Source organism: Ochotona princeps, chromosome 15 (assembly GCF_030435755.1).
Source record: "Ochotona princeps isolate mOchPri1 chromosome 15, mOchPri1.hap1, whole genome shotgun sequence".
Classification (NCBI taxonomy): Eukaryota; Metazoa; Chordata; class Mammalia; order Lagomorpha; family Ochotonidae; genus Ochotona; species Ochotona princeps.
The window spans coordinates 32,559,797-32,580,448 of record NC_080846.1 but is presented as its reverse complement, the minus strand read 5'-3'; the positions used below and the strand labels follow the sequence as shown (position 1 = coordinate 32,580,448).

The 20,652-nt window shown below is 37.3% G+C and overlaps 2 protein-coding genes across 2 annotated transcripts in view; one reads left to right on the top strand and one right to left on the bottom strand.

Annotated features, from left to right (window-relative positions):
- Positions 1-20,652, bottom strand: part of SYT1 (synaptotagmin 1) — a 513,985-nt gene that overhangs the window by 231,904 nt on the left and 261,429 nt on the right. The window lies entirely within an intron of this gene.
- On the top strand, positions 4,780-6,228 carry LOC101531334 (heterogeneous nuclear ribonucleoprotein A3). Its single transcript, XM_058673481.1, has one exon. The coding sequence runs from the start codon at positions 4,944-4,946 to the stop codon at positions 5,871-5,873; it is 930 nt and encodes a 309-aa protein (XP_058529464.1). The 5' UTR covers positions 4,780-4,943; the 3' UTR covers positions 5,874-6,228.

Below are 20,652 nucleotides of genomic sequence, written 5' to 3'. Positions count from 1 at the left end.
CATGTGTATATATATGCAGACATGGAATATAATCATTTTTCTTGGAGAAAAGTTGAGATAAAATTTTGAAAACTATCCACTCCAGAAATCCTAAATACTGCATGATCTCTGTTAAAATAATTTCCTGTGGCTTTTCAGTTATATCTATGTAAGACACAGTGATATAAACAAACATAATGTTGCCAATAGCAATGGCAAAAATTATTGTGTGTGGCCATAGCAATTTTATCTCATTATAATCTCCCTAAATGTTAGGTTGACTGGCTGTTGGTTACTTTTCCAGAAGCTTGTGAAATCAAATTCAAACTCTAGGATTTTCATGTCAGTTACTAGTTCAATTAAATTATTTAACACATTATTACTAAATTCAACCCTTGCAAAAATTTAATGATTGGTTTTATGTTACCTACATAGTAAAGATAAAAAATTCATAGGAAGCTTGACTATAAGCAAGTAGCTTCATTCTGTGTGGTCATATTATAATTCGATATGTACAATGAATTTAAAACTGAAATTATATTTGGCATTTAAAAGAAAAGGGCAACATCAGTGATGTTTTAAAGATTTATTTATTTTTATTGGAAAGGCAGATATATACAGAGAAGAGACAGAGAGAAAGATCTTGCATTGACTGGTTCACTCCCCAAGTGGCTTCAATGGTCAGAGCTTAGCTGATCGGAAGCCAGGAGCCAGAGCTTCTACTGAGTTTTCCACATGGGTACAGGGTCCCAAAGCTTTGAACCATCTTCTACTGCTTTCCCAGACTACAAGCAGGGATCTCTAGATGGGAAATGGAGCATGGAGCAGCAGAACATGAACTGGTGCCCATATGGGATCCCAGTAAGTGTAAGGTGAGGATTTAACCACTGAGCCATTGTGCTGGTTCCCATGAATGCATTTTGAATTAGCATCATATTTCCTGTGGTATTTGTACCATATGCAATACAAAACTAATAATGATAATATGACTAGCTTTATCTTTCTATACATTCTTGAAATGGTAACTTTTATCTGGTTTATGGCAAGGTAACTACTAGCTGGGAATAAAATCTAATCCAATGGGAACAACTTAGACTATTTCCTCCATGGAGGTTAGTGGTTTCTGAAGCCTTAGGAAGTTGGATACAAGAATGGTAGGTGGCACAGATTGACAAGGTCTGCTCGGGTCTCTTGCACTTTGTGCTTTTGCCTCTTTTATGAGATTGTAAGAATGAAGTTGTTCCCTAGCAATATGCCCAGCAGGCACAGACATACTAAGTTCTTGCTCAAAAATGCAAGAAAGCAGTGACTGACCCTTGAGAACAACCCAGAAAATAGATTAGAGGTACTCATCTCAACTGAACATTCTATGTTTTACCAGTGGAACAAAAGGAAAGAATGAGCTCACAAGGAGATGGTCAGAGGTGGGAGAGGTTGTGGGATGAGCGGTCTTTTTAAAACACAGATCCAAGAATTAAGACTTATGCATATGTAAGCCCAGAGCAGACTCTTTCAGCCTTTGCACAGTCGGTATTTTAGTCAGATAATTCTCTGCTGGAGGGATAAGCCAGCAGTACTGTTCAGAGCAGGGCATGCACTGCCAATAAGATTCCTTTACCTGAGATGTGGAAATTAAATACGTCTCTCCATTATTGCCAAATGTTCTCAGGAAACATCACCACCTCTGGCTGAGAACCACAATGTGGTAATCCTTGTCTCTGTGAGATGTGTTATTTTTCTAATGTGGATTTAAGCAGTCTAAGGGCAAACAGTATGAAAATAATCAAATGAGAACTGGACCTATGATTTTGAAGCTGAAATTATTTAAAGTGTTGTGTACGCCTAGTAGTATTCACCTGGTGATGCTACCACCTTGGTCTTTAGAAGCAACATTTTTTTTTCCAAGGGGTTACATTATATTTATACCTGCTGAGGAGGAGTTGAACCAAAGGCTTTCATGTGTTCTCCACTGGCAAACTGCTCAGTGATTCCACAAATAAATCCTAATAAACATGATGAAATTCTATCTACTCTTGTCTTTGCTTCATAGAAAAATAACTAAAGCAGATAATTCATCTGGAGAGTCAGATAATGGTTTTTTTTGTGGCAATGAAGAATTTCATTGTCAAAGGCTTAACGGCCTCAAACAAGATATATCTAAAATTATTTAAAGCGACGTGCAAGAATATCAAAAGCTTTGCTTTTATAAAAATTTCAGGAAGGATCGCTGATAACAGTAACGTGATCTGTCTTATTTTGCCAGCAGCTAAATTAAGGTCTCCAAGCTGTAGTTTGCTCATATGACCTTATGGACAAACTGAGACTAAATGCTGATAACGTGAAGAGCATTTATTACATTAATACTGAAGTGATGAGCGCACCGTGAAGGATAAAACCCAGAGCACCAATAAAATCACAGCAGCAAATATCCATTACTTTCCTCTGATCAACCAGGCCTATGTTACAGATGTTATTTTCCATTGTGTTTCTAATAGAACTAAAATTGAATACAGTGTAAGTCCCATTATTTCATGGTTCCTTATTGCATTAATTTCGATAGAGGACAGGCTAAATCATGTTTCCCAGAGCATAACACATATAGAAAACAAGATGGATATAACTCCATTAGCTTAAAAATGGACAGCAAATCAGATCCCTTTTATGCGATTTTTGAAGACACAATAAAACATTTTTCATAGAAGCTTGCTGCAATTTTGACGAATATCTCCTATAAACTATACTCCAATAGGGCTGTGAAAAGCACCCAAAAGGTAACCAAACCAGCCACTGGATGGCATTGTAACTACATTAGACTGTGTTGGCAAGATCTACTGTCTGTCTCTAAAAACTCCCACTTCTTTAGCAATAAATTCCAATAGTATGATGCTAATCCCTGCTCCTAATTATAAAGTGTTGAAGGAAGATAATTTTTCAGCATCACAAAATGACTTGTCAATATCATTCAGAAGGTCTGAGAGTGATAAAATTATGCCACCTTCTGTACTGTCAACAGTTCCCTAGAGCTTCTCTCTCAAACCATTGTTTCCTTAATCCTTGCTACTGAGAGTTCTCAGCTGCCTTGTTGTTCTCATCTAAATTGTTGTTGTTTCCCAGGCTACTTACTATGCCCTGGCCCTCTAGCTTATTGGTACCACATTCAGTAAGTGTTATTGATTGCCTCCATCGTACTGTATGTTGTACTGAATCCTTACACCTTCCTTCAAAATTCTTTTCACATTCTATTATCTAAAGCCCACGTGTTCATTTCTGCCTCATGCTTTCTAGTATATTGTGCTACAAGACGAAGAAATAGGTGTGCATATTATTTGTTACCCAAGACCTCAAAGATAATTAACTACCAGCATTGATATAAACCAAGCAATTTTCTGCATTGATGCTAGTTAATTCTTCATCAATGTAACCAACCACTCTAGGATGGGTACCCATATTCTTCATTGACTTAAGCACTGCACTTTGCCAATATCCTTGGAGGCATCTTTAGTGATTTCAAAATTCATTGTTGACCGTCTGCCTCTTGGTCCTCAAAATTCACTTATTTCCTTGATTCTAATGAGTTCCACAGTTACACTTTGGATTTCACCTCTGGCCATTTTTTTACTTTCCAGATCATGGATTCTGAAAATTCATTCACCGTAGCCTTTTGTTTTCTACTTTTAATGATGAATATTATTCTTTTCCATTCACTAATCCTTTTGGTTTAATACAGTTGTATTGTTCTAGTAGTTAATCTGTCTGCCATGACATATATTGCAATAATGCACCATTTTCATAGACTGCCATCTTCACTTAAGTACACACCATGTGTGCTTGTTAACTTCAAGTCTCTTATGGTGTCCGTCTTATCCTCACCTCTTCAATATTAAATAAAGTCTCAACTCAGTCTGATTTCATAAAAAATTCACTCCAGCATCACTGGGTCATTTCTGATGTTTGGAAAATTTCCCTGGCCTTCCTATCAGGTTCTTCATGGTAAACTTTTTTCATCTTGCCTGCCTAACTTGTAATCATCCTTCAAACCCGCTGCAGATAACTATCTTCTCTCTGAAGTATATCTGATCATTGCAACCATCTGGGTTCATTCTTTTTTGATCACTATGCCTGTTGCCTATTCCAGGAAAGTAAAGACTTCTTTCTTCACATTCTAACCAACCAAAGGAAGAATTTCCATGGCCCTTTCTAAAAGGAAAAATAATGTGGGGATAATTCAAATTTTTGGGCTCCTTCATTCTGCCTACTCTCTACATGAGAGGGATTCTTGGCTAGATTGATGTAACTGGGTAAAAGAATCAATTATCCTTGGTTCACAACATTTAGAGGTCGTTACCATCCATGTCCCTGCCTGCAAAGGGGCTGCATACTGCTCTGTTCGAAGTGTAATAAGCTTACAGAGTTACACTCTGCCCTGTGGGAGAGTAATGTTAAGATGGGTTATAAGCTCGTTTGCTAGAAACCCACTGGGGCTATATATTTAAGCCTGAAATAATGCCATGTCAATTTGTTCCTTGGGAATTTCTCTTCCTAGAAGCAAAAAAAATCCTTGTTTGAGGGCAGGAACTCATATTAATTTGAATTACATGTAGTAGGGCTTTGGTCAAATTCCTCACACTATGAGAAAGGTATCTAGGAGGTAAATGTTTTTATCATTGTCAAATGACCACAGGGCTTCCAAAAAAAAAGGTGTTGCTTATAAGGTAACATTTACTATATAAAAATAAAGGGAGTTGCACAATAATGGAATAGTTCATGAAATTTCATCATGAAAATGTGTTACAGGCCCCCAGCCTGACTCCGGCCGTCGCCGCTGCCTGGGGGAGGAGGGTCATGATCCGAAGGAACCAGAGCAGTTGAGGAAACTGTTTATTGGTGGTCTGACCTTTGAAACTACAGATGATAGTTTGAGAGAACATTTTGAGAAATGGGGCACACTGACAGATTGTGTGGTAATGAGAAACCCCCAAACAAAACGTTCCAGGGGGTTTGGTTTTGTGACTTACTCTTGTGTTGAAGAGGTGGATGCAGCAATGTGTGCTCGACCACACAAGGTTGATGGGCGTGTTGTGGAACCAAAGAGAGCTGTTTCTAGAGAGGATTCGGTAAAGTCTGGTGCCCACCTAACAGGGAAGAAAATGTTTGTTGGTGGTATTAAAGAAGATACAGAGGAATATAATTTGAGAGACTACTTTGAAAAGTATGGCAAGATTGAAACCATAGAAGTTATGGAAGACAGGCAGAGTGGCAAAAAAAGAGGATTTGCTTTTGTAACTTTTGATGATCATGATACAGTTGATAAAATTATTGTTCAGAAATACCACACTATTAATGGGCATAGTTGTGAAGTGAAAAAAGCCCTTTCTAAACAAGAGATGCAGTCTGCTGCTGGATCACCAAGAGGCCGTGGAGGTGGATCTGGCAACTTCATGGGTCGTGGAGGAAACTTTGGAGGTGGTGGAGGTAATTTTGGCCGTGGCGGAAACTTTGGTGGAAGAGGAGGTTATGGTGGTGGTGGTGGTGGCAGCAGAGGAAGTTATGGAGGAGGTGATGGTGGATATAATGGTTTTGGAGGTGATGGTGGCAACTATGGTGGTGGTCCTGGTTACAGTAGCAGGGGAGGCTATGGTGGTGGTGGACCAGGATATGGAAACCAAGGTGGTGGAGGAGGAGGATATGATGGTTACAATGAAGGAGGAAATTTTGGAGGCAACTATGGTGGTGGTGGAAATTACAATGATTTTGGAAATTATAGTGGACAACAGCAATCAAATTATGGGCCCATGAAAGGGGGCAGTTTTGGTGGGAGAAGCTCGGGCAGTCCCTATGGTGGTGGTTATGGATCTGGTGGTGGAAGTGGTGGATATGGTAGCAGAAGGTTCTAAATACAGCAAAAAGGGTTGAATGAGAACCCTACTTGCCTAAATGAGGAATGTCTTTCCTACCATCTTAAATACGAAGGTTTCTGGCTGGGTAAGGTTGGTAGCTCACAGTAAAACCTAACAACACCCATTTATTTCATACAAATTTATGTTAGGAATTTTAAAACTGCCCTCTGTTTAGTAGGTCCATTGGCAAATTTTGTTACACTATCTTGGCACATGTCCAGTAAAATATCCCTTAGACAATTTAAAAAGTTCCCGTGCAATAGCCAAGGAATAACTAAATGTGGCCCTTCATGTATACAATTCATTGTTATAGTATCTGTAGCATGAAGTCCATTTTTAGAAAAAGTAAACGCAACTCTAAGCAGTGTGTGTGATGAGCATGGCTTGCAGAGTAACATAACAATGCTAGTATGTCAGGAATAACCTCCAGATGAATCTTCAAAACCATCAGATGGTGCCAATATAAAAATAAGCTTCAGTTAAGTGGTTTGTTCACGCCAGTTCACTTTCATACAAATTCAGGTCCTTGTTCTGGTTAGCTGGAAGCAGGTTGGGTGGGGGGTCTCCCTACAACCGATTCTCCTTTTCAAGAGATCTTTTTCCCAAAGAGTATCAAGTTTAGTTGCTGATCCTAAGTCTTAATACTTTTTTAAAAATGTTACCTTTTTAAAAAGGTGTTGGGGGATACACTTAGAGAAAGCAGTTTGTAACATGGAAGTACCATTTTTTGCGCAAGTAACACTTGATATAGTTCATTCACCAAAATGGACGGTTCTGTAATTGAATCGGCTCAATCTGCACATGGCCGTGGGAGTGTTAAATAAGGTAACCGCGTTTCAGTGGTGAAGTTCAAAGGATGGTTCAAGTGAACTAACAGCATAGGGGACTTTTCAAAGGTATTGCTCTTTCTAATCCATTGCATTTGTTTATGAAATAAAATTACTTTATTAAAACATGTTCCATTGTTGTTTCTAACAAGTACCCTGTCCCAAGGCAGAGTATCAACTAATTGGAAAAATTGATCTTACAGGTGGCTTTAAAAACATTTCTTTAAAGCTGGCAATACATGTATCCTAAGAGTATTTGTATGGTAAAATAAACTGTTGGAAATTACATGAATGGTTTGGTTTTAAGAGTTAAAAGTATGTCACAATTTGAAACATTGAGTGTCTCAGAGTTCATACATAGTGGAAAAGCATGTGAATGTCAGGATTACACAAGTTATTAACATCTAAAATTTTGCAATGTATGGATTGAAGATTTCAAAGGTGGTCTGTAATGGGTTCAAATATTTCATTTGTAGGATACTGTAATGTTTATTGAACTTTTTCATTAAAGTATTTTTAGAAATGAAAAAAAAATGTGTTACAAATAGTAAACTAACTCAATATGAAGTCAACAAATTTCGGTTTCATGAATTACATTTTTAACTATAAAATTAGAACACTATACATATATTAGATTGCCACTCATAACAAATTTTCTAACGAAAAAGAAGCATCCTAATATAGACAGAAAACAAACCCAGTTTCAGATCTGGCTACTTTATTTCTGAGTCAGTTCCCTGCTAATGTGCCTGGGAATGCATTGCAAGATGGTTCAAGGATATTGCTCCCATTATCCATGTGGTAAACCCAGAAAAAACCAATGGCTTCTGACTCCAGCCCAGCTCAGGCCATTGTACTGTTTGGGGAGTTATCAAATAGATAGAATATCTCTGTTTTTCTGTTTCCTTTCTGTCTCTCTTGCTCTTTCCCTCTGTAATTCTACCTTCCAAATAAAAATGAATAAATATTTAAAAACAAAACCAATTAAATAAAAATAATAACAATCCAAATTCCCAAGGGATCTAAACAATTTTTTTCCAACATTCAAAGTTTGTTTTAAATGGACATCAGTTATCACAGTTCATTATTATACTAATATTTTTTACTATGATTTTGCTATTTCTCAATAAATGACTTGCCAGTTGAAATACTGAAGCATTAGAAAAAGAAGTGTTACATTATTGTATTAATATGGGGAAAACAGTGGGGTGATATTGGGGTGGAGATAGGAAACCCTGTGCCTATGGAATTGTATCATATATATATGCCTGCATCCATATGGCACCTGTTCATGTCTCAAACGCTTTCTCTCTCCCCCCCTCTCTCTCTCACTCACTCTTATACACACACATACACACACACCCACACATACTCACTCATCCACCTACCTAGGTAAACACAGTCTCTTAAAAAATCAGAGCCTAGGACAAGGTTTTCTATTAGTCTACAATATGCAAATATTACTTATGTTAAATATCAGATTCAGCAGTTTAATGGCCTATAGATAAATCTGCTTTCATTTTCTCTGTAACTTACACCCATCTATAGAAGCCCAATCCCTGCTTGAAATTTTAAGATGTTCACGATCAGTAATTCCATTGGGATATATGATGGTTACATGACAGATACGCAGCAAGAACTTTCAACCCTTTCTAAGTAGATATTTCATGTGATTATATTTGTTGTGCTGTAAAGATCATTCCTTTACTTACATTTTATATAATAAGTAATTCCTCTAAGTATAATGAATCATGTTAATATTGTGATTTATTTTTTACAAAGTACTTCCATTGAAGATTTCATATTCTTTGAGGTGATTTACAAAGCAGCACTGTAGTAGAAATTATCACTGCTATTTTAGCATGTTAAAGATGGAGACCCAGATGAATTAAATTCAGCCATTTTATCAAGAGAACACAGCTAGCAAAGCTCAGACTTTTCAAACACCAAGCCTAAGGATCCTTCCAGTGCACAGAGCCCATCTCTGAAACACTCCCTTAGAACCAACTAATATTTCCACTGCATCACAGTGCAACAGCGTTCCTGAACACAAGACCCAGGGAGGAAATACCTATTTAGATGGTTGACTGCATTCCTAAAAATGGGAGATTTTATCATGCACAGCTTAGTCTGTTTGTGATGCTATTGAACCATCAGAAAACTAACCTTAAAAATGAAATTTTGGTCTAAGGAAATGACCTAGATGGCTATGTGATATCCCATTTGTTCCTTCCTAAATAAATCCTTATCTGCCAGTCGTCTTGGTCTCTCAGAAAGCCTGTGTAGTGTATATAATACCCTCAAGAGGCTGGGTTTCCCTGCTATGGTACGAAATGACCACCATGGAAATCAGCTACCAAGTTCTAGTCAGTGCATTACACATTAAGCTTTCATATTCATTACTAATATATTTCAGTTATCATGGTAGAACTGATCAAAATTAAAATTTTAAAGAATTAATGTCAAACAGAACTTTTTACAGACTAACATATTTATTTTGTAATCCAAAATTGCCTTCTAGGATATTATTGGTATTGAAATACTGCTTTTCAAAAGAGGATTTAATGGTTCTTTAATTGAAGATGACACACAAAGGCAGATTATTTTTTTCTGTAAGTACTATCTCAGGATATATGTAAAATAAAATCTTGGCATATCAAGTTGATAGGTCTGGTATAACATCCAATTTGATTATTATCTCTGCCTTTGTTTTGCCTTTTCTATTTTCAAATAAATGATTTTTTTTTGGCAATGGTAATATGTTTTTGCATAGGAAGAATGGAAGTCAAAGAAAGAAAAAATAAGGAAAAGTATTAAGTATTAAGTAAAAGTATTAAGTACTGCTTGAAGCAGTACCAAATATTTTGCTCCATGTATTATTTTTAAAAGAAAATGTATTATGGTATTTGCTAAGTATATGTCTTCACAAACAACAGAGAAGGTTTGCAATTCAGCTCTCCTTTAATATTTACTCATTAACTTACAAAATAAGCTAGCAAAAAGATTAAGTTGTGCTACAAGGATTAAAATATGCAGATTAATATTCCCTTATTTATGGATGGGAGTCAGGTCCTTGAATAGCAAGTGCTTGATGATAAAAGCTCTTGAGTTATTATAAGGATAAATAATTGTTCCAAATTGCCATCTTTCACCGCAATCAAGACAAATTTCTTAGGCATCTGCTGAAAGCAAAAATTTTAAGTGGAGCACATTTTCATAAAAGAGTCTCCATAGCACACAATCAAATAAAATAAGCAACCATATTTTCTTTAAAAGGCATTAGAAATGTTAGAATAATTTTAGGATAAAAAGCCTTTCCAACACTATTCTAAATCTGGGATGGGGTGATGACCAGTCGATAAAAAAGCTTTTATTAGTGAAGAATTCTCTGAAGCTACAAACATGGTATAAATATGGCTCTTTGAATACCATCTAAGCATATAATTAATCAAAAGAAATTTGAAACTGTTCAATTACAATGTTCAGCCTTAGATAACATATACAGGCAGTTTAAAAATCATTTCTAAAGATAAATTCAGCAAATACGTTACCCAGAACAAGTCTCCCTTAAATGAGCTTAGTTGCTATCTGCCTAGGAAAAATTACATTTCTAAACACAAATGGGATCCTTTTTAAAAAAGTTTGGAGATTACACTCACAAAAAATTACTGTTTTCCTCTCATTTCTATAAAGACTCAGATACAAAACCCCTTGCATCAAAATCTGTGGCCAGTTTCTAAAGAAACTAATGAGAGTCAAAAGGTCATTTCTCTAGACAGTTGCCATTTATATCATATCAGATCTTAAGTTGAAAGGGCAAATCTCCCTCAACGAAAATTCAAACATCCACCAGGATTCTCTTGATGTTACCATTTACCTCCCTACATTTACCACCCATTTCTTACTAAATGCAAAACCCGAATATTTCTTCATTCATTTACAAATAAATTTAAATATAATTCATTTAATTTGCAAATGATAGTCTCCAAATGCTTGTTTCTGCATACACATTCTCAATGAGACCAGCATTTTGAAAATAAAACACCTGGTCACATATTAAACCCCCTAAGACAAAACAAGAGACTCAACAGAGATTTCAGTCACCGATGAAAGTGAGTATTGAGGATTTTCATATTGTCTTTTTTCTGGATATGCTCCTAAACAAGTAAAGGAATATAGTTTTTCCCTTTCCAGTTTATGACAATCAAGCCTGCAGTGATCACCAATCAGTGAATATAATTCATATACACACTTTAGAGAAAGACACCTACATAACTTTTGCTAATATATATGCTTAGTAAGAATTATATATAATTATATATATGTAAATAAAGCAAACGGAGTGTGAGCATTTGGTATCATAGTTACAATGCTCCAGTGTGATCGCGGAGTGCCTCGGTTTGGGTGCAGATTCACCTTCTGATTCTAGGTTTCGTACATCTGCACCTCAGGGGGCAGCAGATGTTGATCCCTGTGCTTGTGTTCTTGTTACCAAGGTGAGAGTCAGAGATTCTGATTCAGGTTCCTGGATTTGTCCTGGCCAGGTTCTGGTTGAGGTCCCCTGGGAAGTGAGACAGGAGATGAAAGATCTCAATCTCTCTCTCTCGCTCTCTCTAAGTGTGTATATTAAGATCCTTTGGGTATTGTTATTGGGGAATACAGAGGAGGATATAAAGTGTATGCCATAGTGTTTGGCACATGGTGAGTACTTGGGAAGCTTGCCTTGCAATCATCATTGATTCTATAGTCTGTGTAGATCCCAGAAAAAAATCAGGTGGAGTGAAAGGCCTCAATGAGTCACGAGAATTGATGCTCATGTGCTTGTCCTTGCCAAGAACGGAACAGGAAGAGAAAGTTCTGTAAGTTCTGATCAAAGGTGTATTTATAGTTGCCAGCAAGGAATTTTATAATCAAGATGAATACTGAAGAAGGTTAAAAAGCTACAGTTTTGCATGACAGTTCAAAGTGCCAAGGAACTAAAATCACTTAAATAACACCCGAGGTGCAAGCAGGTGTATCATCGAATGTGACATTTCTCTGGGTGAACAGAGCTAACACGGGAGCTATAGGTATTTGTGGGCTCTCACAGAGACAGCTCTGAGTCTTATATACTATTCAGATTACGATGAATCAACTTGGATTTGGGACTTTTGAAATCTGGACTTTTTATATACATCAGAGAACAAGATTTCTATGAACTGTGTCCAAGAACAGTACACAGAAACAATTACAGGTTCTTCTTATAAACTGGGTTGCAGAAAGAAACAAATGGGAGATCTGACTTGAAATCCAGCAAATTGGGCCCCAAAATAAACAAAATTATGGAAAAGGTCAAGCCTTGTGTTTAATCTGAAAATAGTTGCAAGTAGTTGTATAAGAAGGTTCTTAGAAAGTTAATGTGAAAGAACTGCTTTTTTATTGACTAAAACGTTAAGCATCAACAGAATTATGTGGATGGTTAAGAAAAGGAAGAGAATAACTAATGTAATGTTACATCACAAAGGCAGCAGCAGTCCTACTGAATTCGGAAAGGGCTGGAGCCACAGAACTGTGTTTAGCTCAGGTTATTCCACTTTCTTAAATTAAAAAATTCTAGACATTATTTTGTTTTACTTAAGATAAAGAGTAAGAGGGAAGAAAGGAAAAAGGAAAAGAAGAAAATAAGGAAAGAAATGGAAGGAAGGATGGAGAAAGCAAGGGGAGGAGGAAGCAGAGTAGTTTCTGAGATAATGCTACGTAGCATTTGGATGGAACTATCATTTTTGCCTAAATATAATTTAAGGTTCCTTCCATGCTTGAACCATTTTTTTTCACTATCCTTTTACATGTTCCTCTTGGCAGTCTTGAATGGCACAGCCTCTCCTGTCCCTATGAATAGATGCCTTTCAAATTTACACCTCCTGACTCGACCCATGCCCAGAAATACAGACCACAGTTCCAACTACTCTTTCTCCATTTTTCATTTGATGTCCTAACAGCGGTTTCAACATCAAACATCTGAAATTTACATTTTTGCCTTTCTTCAACAAAACTGCTACCTCTTATCTTCACGGGATATGTTGTAAGACTTCTCGGAGATGCCTGTTAGATGGATGATATTGGACAATACTTTACTATGTTTTTCCTATACAGGTATGCCTAAACATAACCCAATTTAATAAATTAGGCATAGTAAGGAGATAAACTAGTAATGAAAAAGAACAATTACAGTTACACACTGTAAGAAATTGATAAAAAGGCAGTCACCCTGTCAAAATACTTTACTGTACTCTTTCTGTGGTGATTAGGCTTTTCATGAGATGCTGTCATGCCCACATGAGGAGATGGAGTGAGGCAAGTGGTGCTGGCACTGTTTGGTAGCATGAATTACTGCAAGGAAACAGCAGTGTGCCTGATGACCCATGTGGCTGCTAGGTTACTGAAGGCTGGATTGTGTATGCAGTTTGAATATGCTGGGTAAGGGATTAATTCTTTCCTAAGTGAGAGGGAGTGGGATATTGCAAAAATTTCATTATGCTATGGAACACAATTTAAAACTTACAGATTTCTGGACTTACATTTTCAGCCCATAACTGTCTCTGAGTAACTGTTACAATAGAAAGCAAAAACGGTGACCAGAGAGGCTAGTTGCTTGAATACTGTATTTTAATCACTGATTTAATAACTTAGAAATAATCAATTATCAGCAACCCAGAAATTGTATCATTATGAAATTTGGAACCTATTTCTCACATAATGCTTTCTTCTAGCTCATATCAACTCTACCTCCCAGCCAGACATCTCATGGTTGGTTGTTTCACTTTCAGCGTTCCCTGAAGGTATCATTTGGTTGCTTCCTGTTTCTTGAGTGGGGCCCTCATAGCTAAGCCTGTGTGCAAGTCCTGTCTTTATTTCAACATCATCATGCCCAAAGCCCTGCATGTTCTCTTTATGCTTTTGATCTTAAAGACATTCCCTTGCCAGGGCCCTTTGACAGTGCTGATTCTCTGTATTCTACAACATATAAGGCCAACAGTTCAATTTTAAAAATAACATTTACATTTCTTCTCATCAATTGCTATTGCCAATACCTATTTATTCCCAAATCTATACTTGATCTTAGCCAAAAGGCCAAGAAGCGATATTCCCAATATCTCAATTGTATTTCTACATAATACCTACATGAAAAATACAAGAAGTATGTTTCAATTATTTTATGTCCTATTTACTCACTGACTGGGACCAAGGCTTAAATATACTATTGTTGACATGATACCATATTTCACAGACTTTCAAGATATAGTCAGTGCTACATTTTAATACCTACATAATCAAAACATAATAGTAGCTCGTATTTAGTTGGGAATTTCCCCCCTAGTGTTTCTTAAAATCACACACCTTAGATTTGATGAAATATTCTTACTACACTCAGCTGGTACATTTTCTGCCTCATTTGTCTCCTGTCTTTTACAGTCCTTGTTAGCACCCAGAACCAGTCTTAGAAATATGATACGTGTATATAATCTCCAAGTCGACCTATTTCCACAGTTTACCTTTTCCACTGTTCAAATGGAACGATCAGCCTGTATCTCACCTTACTGCCAACTGTTCCTAACTTGCTCCAGAAATTTTTGAGACCTCATCTCTGTTGTTGATAGGATACAACTCTAAACCCCTCAGCATGGCAAAACTTACCCTATGTATTGGGTCCTAATTTCCTCATTTTGTAGACATCATCAAACTTTCCTGAACAAACTCTCATGCCTCCAGTACATGGTACATGTTTACCTTTTGACTAAATGGAACCGTATTTTAGAGAGTATCTCTAACACAGTTCTTGTAAGTATGTCCTAGTTTTTCCTGAGTCATTCCCTAAGTGTTTTATACCATGGTGGATGAAAAATAGTCTGACGCTAGACTGCCTAAGTTTTAGCTCCAGTTCCATCACTTAATAGCTGAGGAAATTACTAAGTTACCTAATCTATCTGAGCCTGAATTTCTCCACCAGTGACACATTGATGGAAATAGTGACCAAGCAAAAGTTTTGACAGGAGAACAGTAAGTTAATACATTTAAATCACTACGTGCTCAGTATACAACAGCCAATCATTATTCATCTCACCTATTAAAAAATTGTTCATTTTCAGACACATTTTTGTTTTTTCTTCATATACTCAACCTCTAATCTAATTTCTAACAGGGGTCCAACCTTCCACATGTTCTAACTGGATGAGTAGTTTCAGCAAAGCAGCATTGGAACAGAGCAGCATATATTTATCACATATGGCTAAATGGGCACATTATTTTTATCAGGTTATGTGTAGAGAAAGTTAAAAATATTTGTGTTAAAGTGGCATATTTCTACTTCAGAAAGTAAGTCTTAGAATAGTGGTGGGTTTGAAATTGATTCTGAAACAGCTATTTTGGTGTTTTCACCTTTTGTTAGTCTGTCTCTTGTAGTTTTTAATTGCTCCAGGAGCATAGCCTGGTGTCATAACTCCAGCTGGCTGCATCATTGCAAAGGGTGAGTGATGGATGGACTTAAAGAATATTGTGCTTTTAAAGGTCACTGCTAAAATGTACACTTGCAATAAACGGCAAGCAGTTAGTTTTCTCTTGTGGAACAAGCTTGCTGGAGGGTGGAAAGGACGGGTCCTAAGTACGGTGGGATGCATAGGCGGCAGGATCAGAAATAGGTGACCCAGATTCATGACTGCAGGAATCTTACTTGAACTCATCGTTCTCTGCACTATTCTCTGACATCACTTTCTCTGGCTCCTTCATTTTATTCCTCCCCATCAATCTGGTCTCCCTCCAGCCTCAGTCAACGCTGGTAGTGAAGACTTATACACTTTCTGCCTGTGTCAGAGGGAAGAGCTGACCTGTATGTGTTGGCTTGAGATGACCATCAGTAACGCTAAATCAGACCCTCTTTGGCATGAAATCACTGAGCATTTAATCAGAATGTAATGGTGTGCTAACTTTGGATTATTTCTGATTAATTAAATGAATTAAATGAACAGATTTGCCAGCATTATTTTTTAGAAATGCAGTTTGGGCTAAGTGTACTCTCTACATACAGCAGGCACACATGATTCATGTATATAAGCAAACTATGCATGAAAGGAGCACCCTGTCAGATTCTCTGATGAACATGAGGTCAGTTGAGTTTCACAGTAAGCTAAAACTACTTGGATGAGCCATAGCATCCTTTATTTCACTGTGTGACACCTGACTCAGTCTGTTTTGTCACTGATAGAAGAGTAATTTACCTATCTAGCCAAAGGGTGTTGCTATATTATAAGGTCATACAAAAACATACTTGACCCATAGTACTTGCTGTAGGTGTGTGATGACCAAATTTTAAACTCCAGTGCATTTTAATATGTGATTCCTCTAGAAAGAATGATTAGAGATCATATACATGATCTAGTTATTTATCTCATACATATACCCATTGCTGACTAGATTAAAAAAATACCCACTGAAGTTGTATAACTGAAACAATACTTTGTAAAGAGGGGGTATGTAAAAAGAGCCTTGGAGTAAAACAAGAATTCCATTTATTTTTTTTCTTCTGAAATAGAATCACTGTTAACATTTTGCCAGGAACAGTTTTACTCCATTTCAGTGCACATTTTAAAACTAAAGTAGATAGCTCTAATTGTGCAAAAGAGTGCATTAATGCCATAACTCTAATAGGTTGCCCTTCCTGATAAGCAAAGCACATAAAAAATTTTTGTGATATTTAGAGATGTCACCCTGAGAATCTAGGCCGCTAGTAAATTATTCATGGATTTTAGACAGAATATTCACAGTTGATTTGATACCTAGATGAAAAGAAAGTTTATAGTACTTTAAAATGATATAACATTGACAAAAAACTCAGGAGCACTTGGACTGCTGGTGCCAATACAGATTTTAAAGTTGACTATGGATTTGTTTGTTACGCACTGGGTCTTTCGTGAGCCTCAACCTTCAGAAGCTGAATTTTTTTTTAATTAATAACAATGAATAGGATCGCTTCTGACATTCAGAGAGAACAGCTACGGAAGCCTTCTTGGTAGGCCATTCTACTATTTTATTTTTGATGATTTTTCTTATGTAACCCTACAATGCTTTGCTTCATTTTTTTTCTTTCTCTCTTATATTTGGTCCTGTATATGAAAAAGGGGATAGTTTCTTATATGGTCTTCAGGAATATAAGTTTATATGGGGTAATTTCACTTTTCCCTTAAACTCCATTTTTAAACTTGACTCATAGAATTTAGCTAAATGTTTACCTTTCATTTTCCTGTGTGTCAGATCCTGAGTTTAAGAGCTCCAAAGACAGGATGCTACTATAGCCGTACGGCTCTTTTATAAGACAGCAGAGAGACCTTCCTGGTTCGTTTCTGGGCTTCTTGGAACTCCCCAAGCCACACATAATGCCTTCTGTGGTTCAGAAGCACTCTGTCTTGATTTCAATGGCTCAAATTCACTCTTTTAAAAAAAATTTTCAATGATCTTTACGTAGTTGATTAGGGTGCAAAGCATCAAGGGCTAGGAGAAAGTGGGTAAGACCATTATGTCCACGTTCTCTTTTTTTCCTTCCTGTATCTGGGGCAAAGGGGGGAGAGAAAAGGAGAAACTACACCCAGCCTCCCAACCATCCCAGGGTCCCCAGTGTGGGGCACGTCTTGAAGGTACTGCAAAGGTGGTTTTAATAGTTCAACAGTTCTGAATTCTTTTAAACTAATCTTCGCACCTTCCCAGTTGAGATCATGAGCACATGTGTCTCAGGGTGCCCCGCTGTCACCATATGGTGACTATTAACCTGCCACCATTTTCTAAACATGTCACTCCATGAAGATGTTTCCTGTTTCGCACCAGAGGGAACAGTGTAAGCAGCGACCGGGCAATGAGCTCCGGTTCTCTCCTCTGCCTCCCCATCTCTGCCTGAGAGCGGTACAGAACAGGCACTCTGGAGCCGGACTAGTAAACAACCCAGCTCCAGCATTCCAAACCTATGTGACCTTGTCAAGGTCTCCAACCTCTTTGTTCCACAGATTTCTCACCTCTTAAACACAGAAAGCATGCATTTCCACGCAGACCTGTTTTGAGGCCTAAATAAATGCCTACCTCAGTTCTCAGAACACCACTTCAGTAATCATGCAAAAAATTGGTAACAAATATTTCAAGCTCAGCATTTAATTGAAGTGGCAGTTTTTTTTTTGGGGGGGGGATGGGGGGCATTATCTTTAAATCTTAGTTCCTCTGTGGCTTCCTAATGTATCTCTAAGTATGTTAACTCTGGTACCACAGCAATTTAACCATGAGTCAACAGTTTATTAATAGAAGCTCATATATTTCTGTTGAATGTCACACCAATGGCTGGGAGATGAAGGCTGTGATACAGTGAGGACATCCCTGAACTTAAAGTTTACAAAGTCAGGGACTCACTTCTCAGATTAGCACATTAAAATCAGCTTGGTTCTGATCAGTTCTTCAACCTTTGTGAATATCAGTTTCTGTAATCAGAAAATAGACACTATCATTAGCAGCAGAGATTCACAGGTGGAGTATCTTTTATATCCAGACCGAGTGATTAATATTCAACTCGACTTTTTCTGAACCTCAAATGACTAACTGAATACATTGGCAGACAAAACACAGAAAGAAAAATAGAACCAACATTATGCCTGATTTTACATAAAAACTCTAAACTTGTAAGTTTCCCAAGAAATGGTGACAATGGAAGGATTTTTCAAGAGATTATCATCTGTGGATGCTGCCCAATGAAGGAAAAAAGAAGTTGAAAATAACATTGTTACAGTAAAAGAAGAATGACTACACAGTCTTTTTTTTTAAGTGGCAGGATAATTTGTTTATGAAATGCATTATCTCTTCTTTGCTTATGTTTGTCTTTTTCAAGTTGTAATTAAGGTCTCCTTACTGTTCATCAACTGAATTTTTAATCATAGTCATTCTGTAAATGCATTGCATTAAGGAAGCCTACAAACCGTTAACACTGTACTCCATTTTTCTCTTAGATAGTGAAGTAGAACAGTTCTCTGGCATGTTCAATGGATCAGTTTGCTACCACTCCCCTCCTCCTAATTTTGATGAAAGGTACCTTGAGGCATAGATTTATCATCCAACTTGGAATTAGATGAATTTTGGCTGTCTAGAATCCTTTGAATTCAAGAGAACATAACTACCACCAAGCTTAGTTATCATTTCTTCATATGACAAATATTGAGAACTCTAAAGTGAAGTTATTTGGTTAATATTCAAATCCTGAACTTGAAGTATTTACTGTATTTGTTTCTAACCCTTCAGTCTTTCCAGCATCTGTTTCAGCAGATTCCTCTCTAATACAACAGGAATTCCACTATATGATTTTTCACAGGGGAGCCATAATACATAACTAATAAAATGACAATTATAGGATAATACACAATGCTTGTCATGCATTTTCTCTTGGAAAGTGAAGGTAAGCTGGTAATAACAGCCTTGATGTTTTTGCGATTTTACCAACTTCTAATTGTCCTGCAAAGTCTGAAATGATGCTGACTTTAGAGGGATTCTGATTTCCTTCCATTCCATGGCAACAGATAAGCGTGTCTGTATTTCTGCCTGCTGTCAACTTCGCAGACACAAAACCCGTACAGAATCTTGTAATTTCTCTCTCCTTCTGTTGGGTCCTATAACTCCTTTCTTGATGAACTGAAGTCTGAGTTTCACATTCTTTCCTTAGAAGAATTCAAGGATGGGGAACATTTGGTCCATGGATATAATAGGTCTGTGAAATCACCTGACCTGACTCTGCCATAGCAACCACAGGCAAGACACAAAACCCAATGAAACCCTTGGTATATGATAAATTTTTAAGTTGACAATCTTGTTTTGTCCACAAATTATGCTATAGGGATGGCCCATGGTAGGAAAAAAGCTTCTTCGTCCCCACTGGAATGACTCTTTTCATAGATTAAGTAGGATCTCAGTGTTCAAGGGCAGAAAACTGGCTTTGGGCTTAAACCTGCAATACAGATGCCCACACTACAGATCAGAGTCCCCGGGTTTGAACCCTGGATCTGCTCCTGATTTCCTATTTGTGCTATGCAGATCCAGGGAGGTGACAGTTAATGACTCATGTGCAGGGTCCCTGTCATCCTCACGGAAGAGCTGAACTCTTCTGCTGACTTCTTTTGGCCTGGCCCAGCCTCAACCAGTAATGGTATTTGTTGGGGGAATGAAACAATGAGAAAGTTTTATTTATGAATGAGAAAGAAACAAGAGGACGGCGCTGTACAATTCCTTGCTTTCCCATCATGTAACTGGCGCAAGGGACTATGGTCCTCTCCCAAAGATCTCTCCTTCCATCTCTCCTGTGATATCATTTTTCAGTGTTCTTCTTCTAGCTTTGTGTGCATTTTTATCCTTCTACCAACTACTATTCCTATAAAGTTCCCCTCAGCTTTTTACACTTTACATTTCTAAACAATGATGATGTTGATGCTTTCCAAATTCTTCTCTCCTGAGCACTTCATCATTTTCTTCCTTCCTTCAGCAACACATCCTTCATACATTTTTTGGTAGAAACGGTAGCATTCTATCTCCTTCCTTCTCACTTTGTGCTAATCGGAAGCCAGAGGATCCTTTGAGTATTTTTTTTCCCTTCACCATATACATAAAACCAGGAAAATTCTGTATCTGAAGCATTTAATTTACCATTGTCTCCCTTCAATTTTCTTAATTTTATGTGCAACTCATTACCTGTTAGCTGCATTGCCCACCCATGGCTGACTTCCCTCTGGTCTTATTACTCCATCCAAATTTCTTTTCCCATTGGAGTAATGTCTCCAAAATATCTATCTAAATCTATGGTTCTCCTGATTTAAAATTGTTAATGGATAGTTCCCTTCCAAGTTATTTGTAAACCTGTTAGGTCAATACAAAGCACACCCAATCTCATGTTCTACACTTCA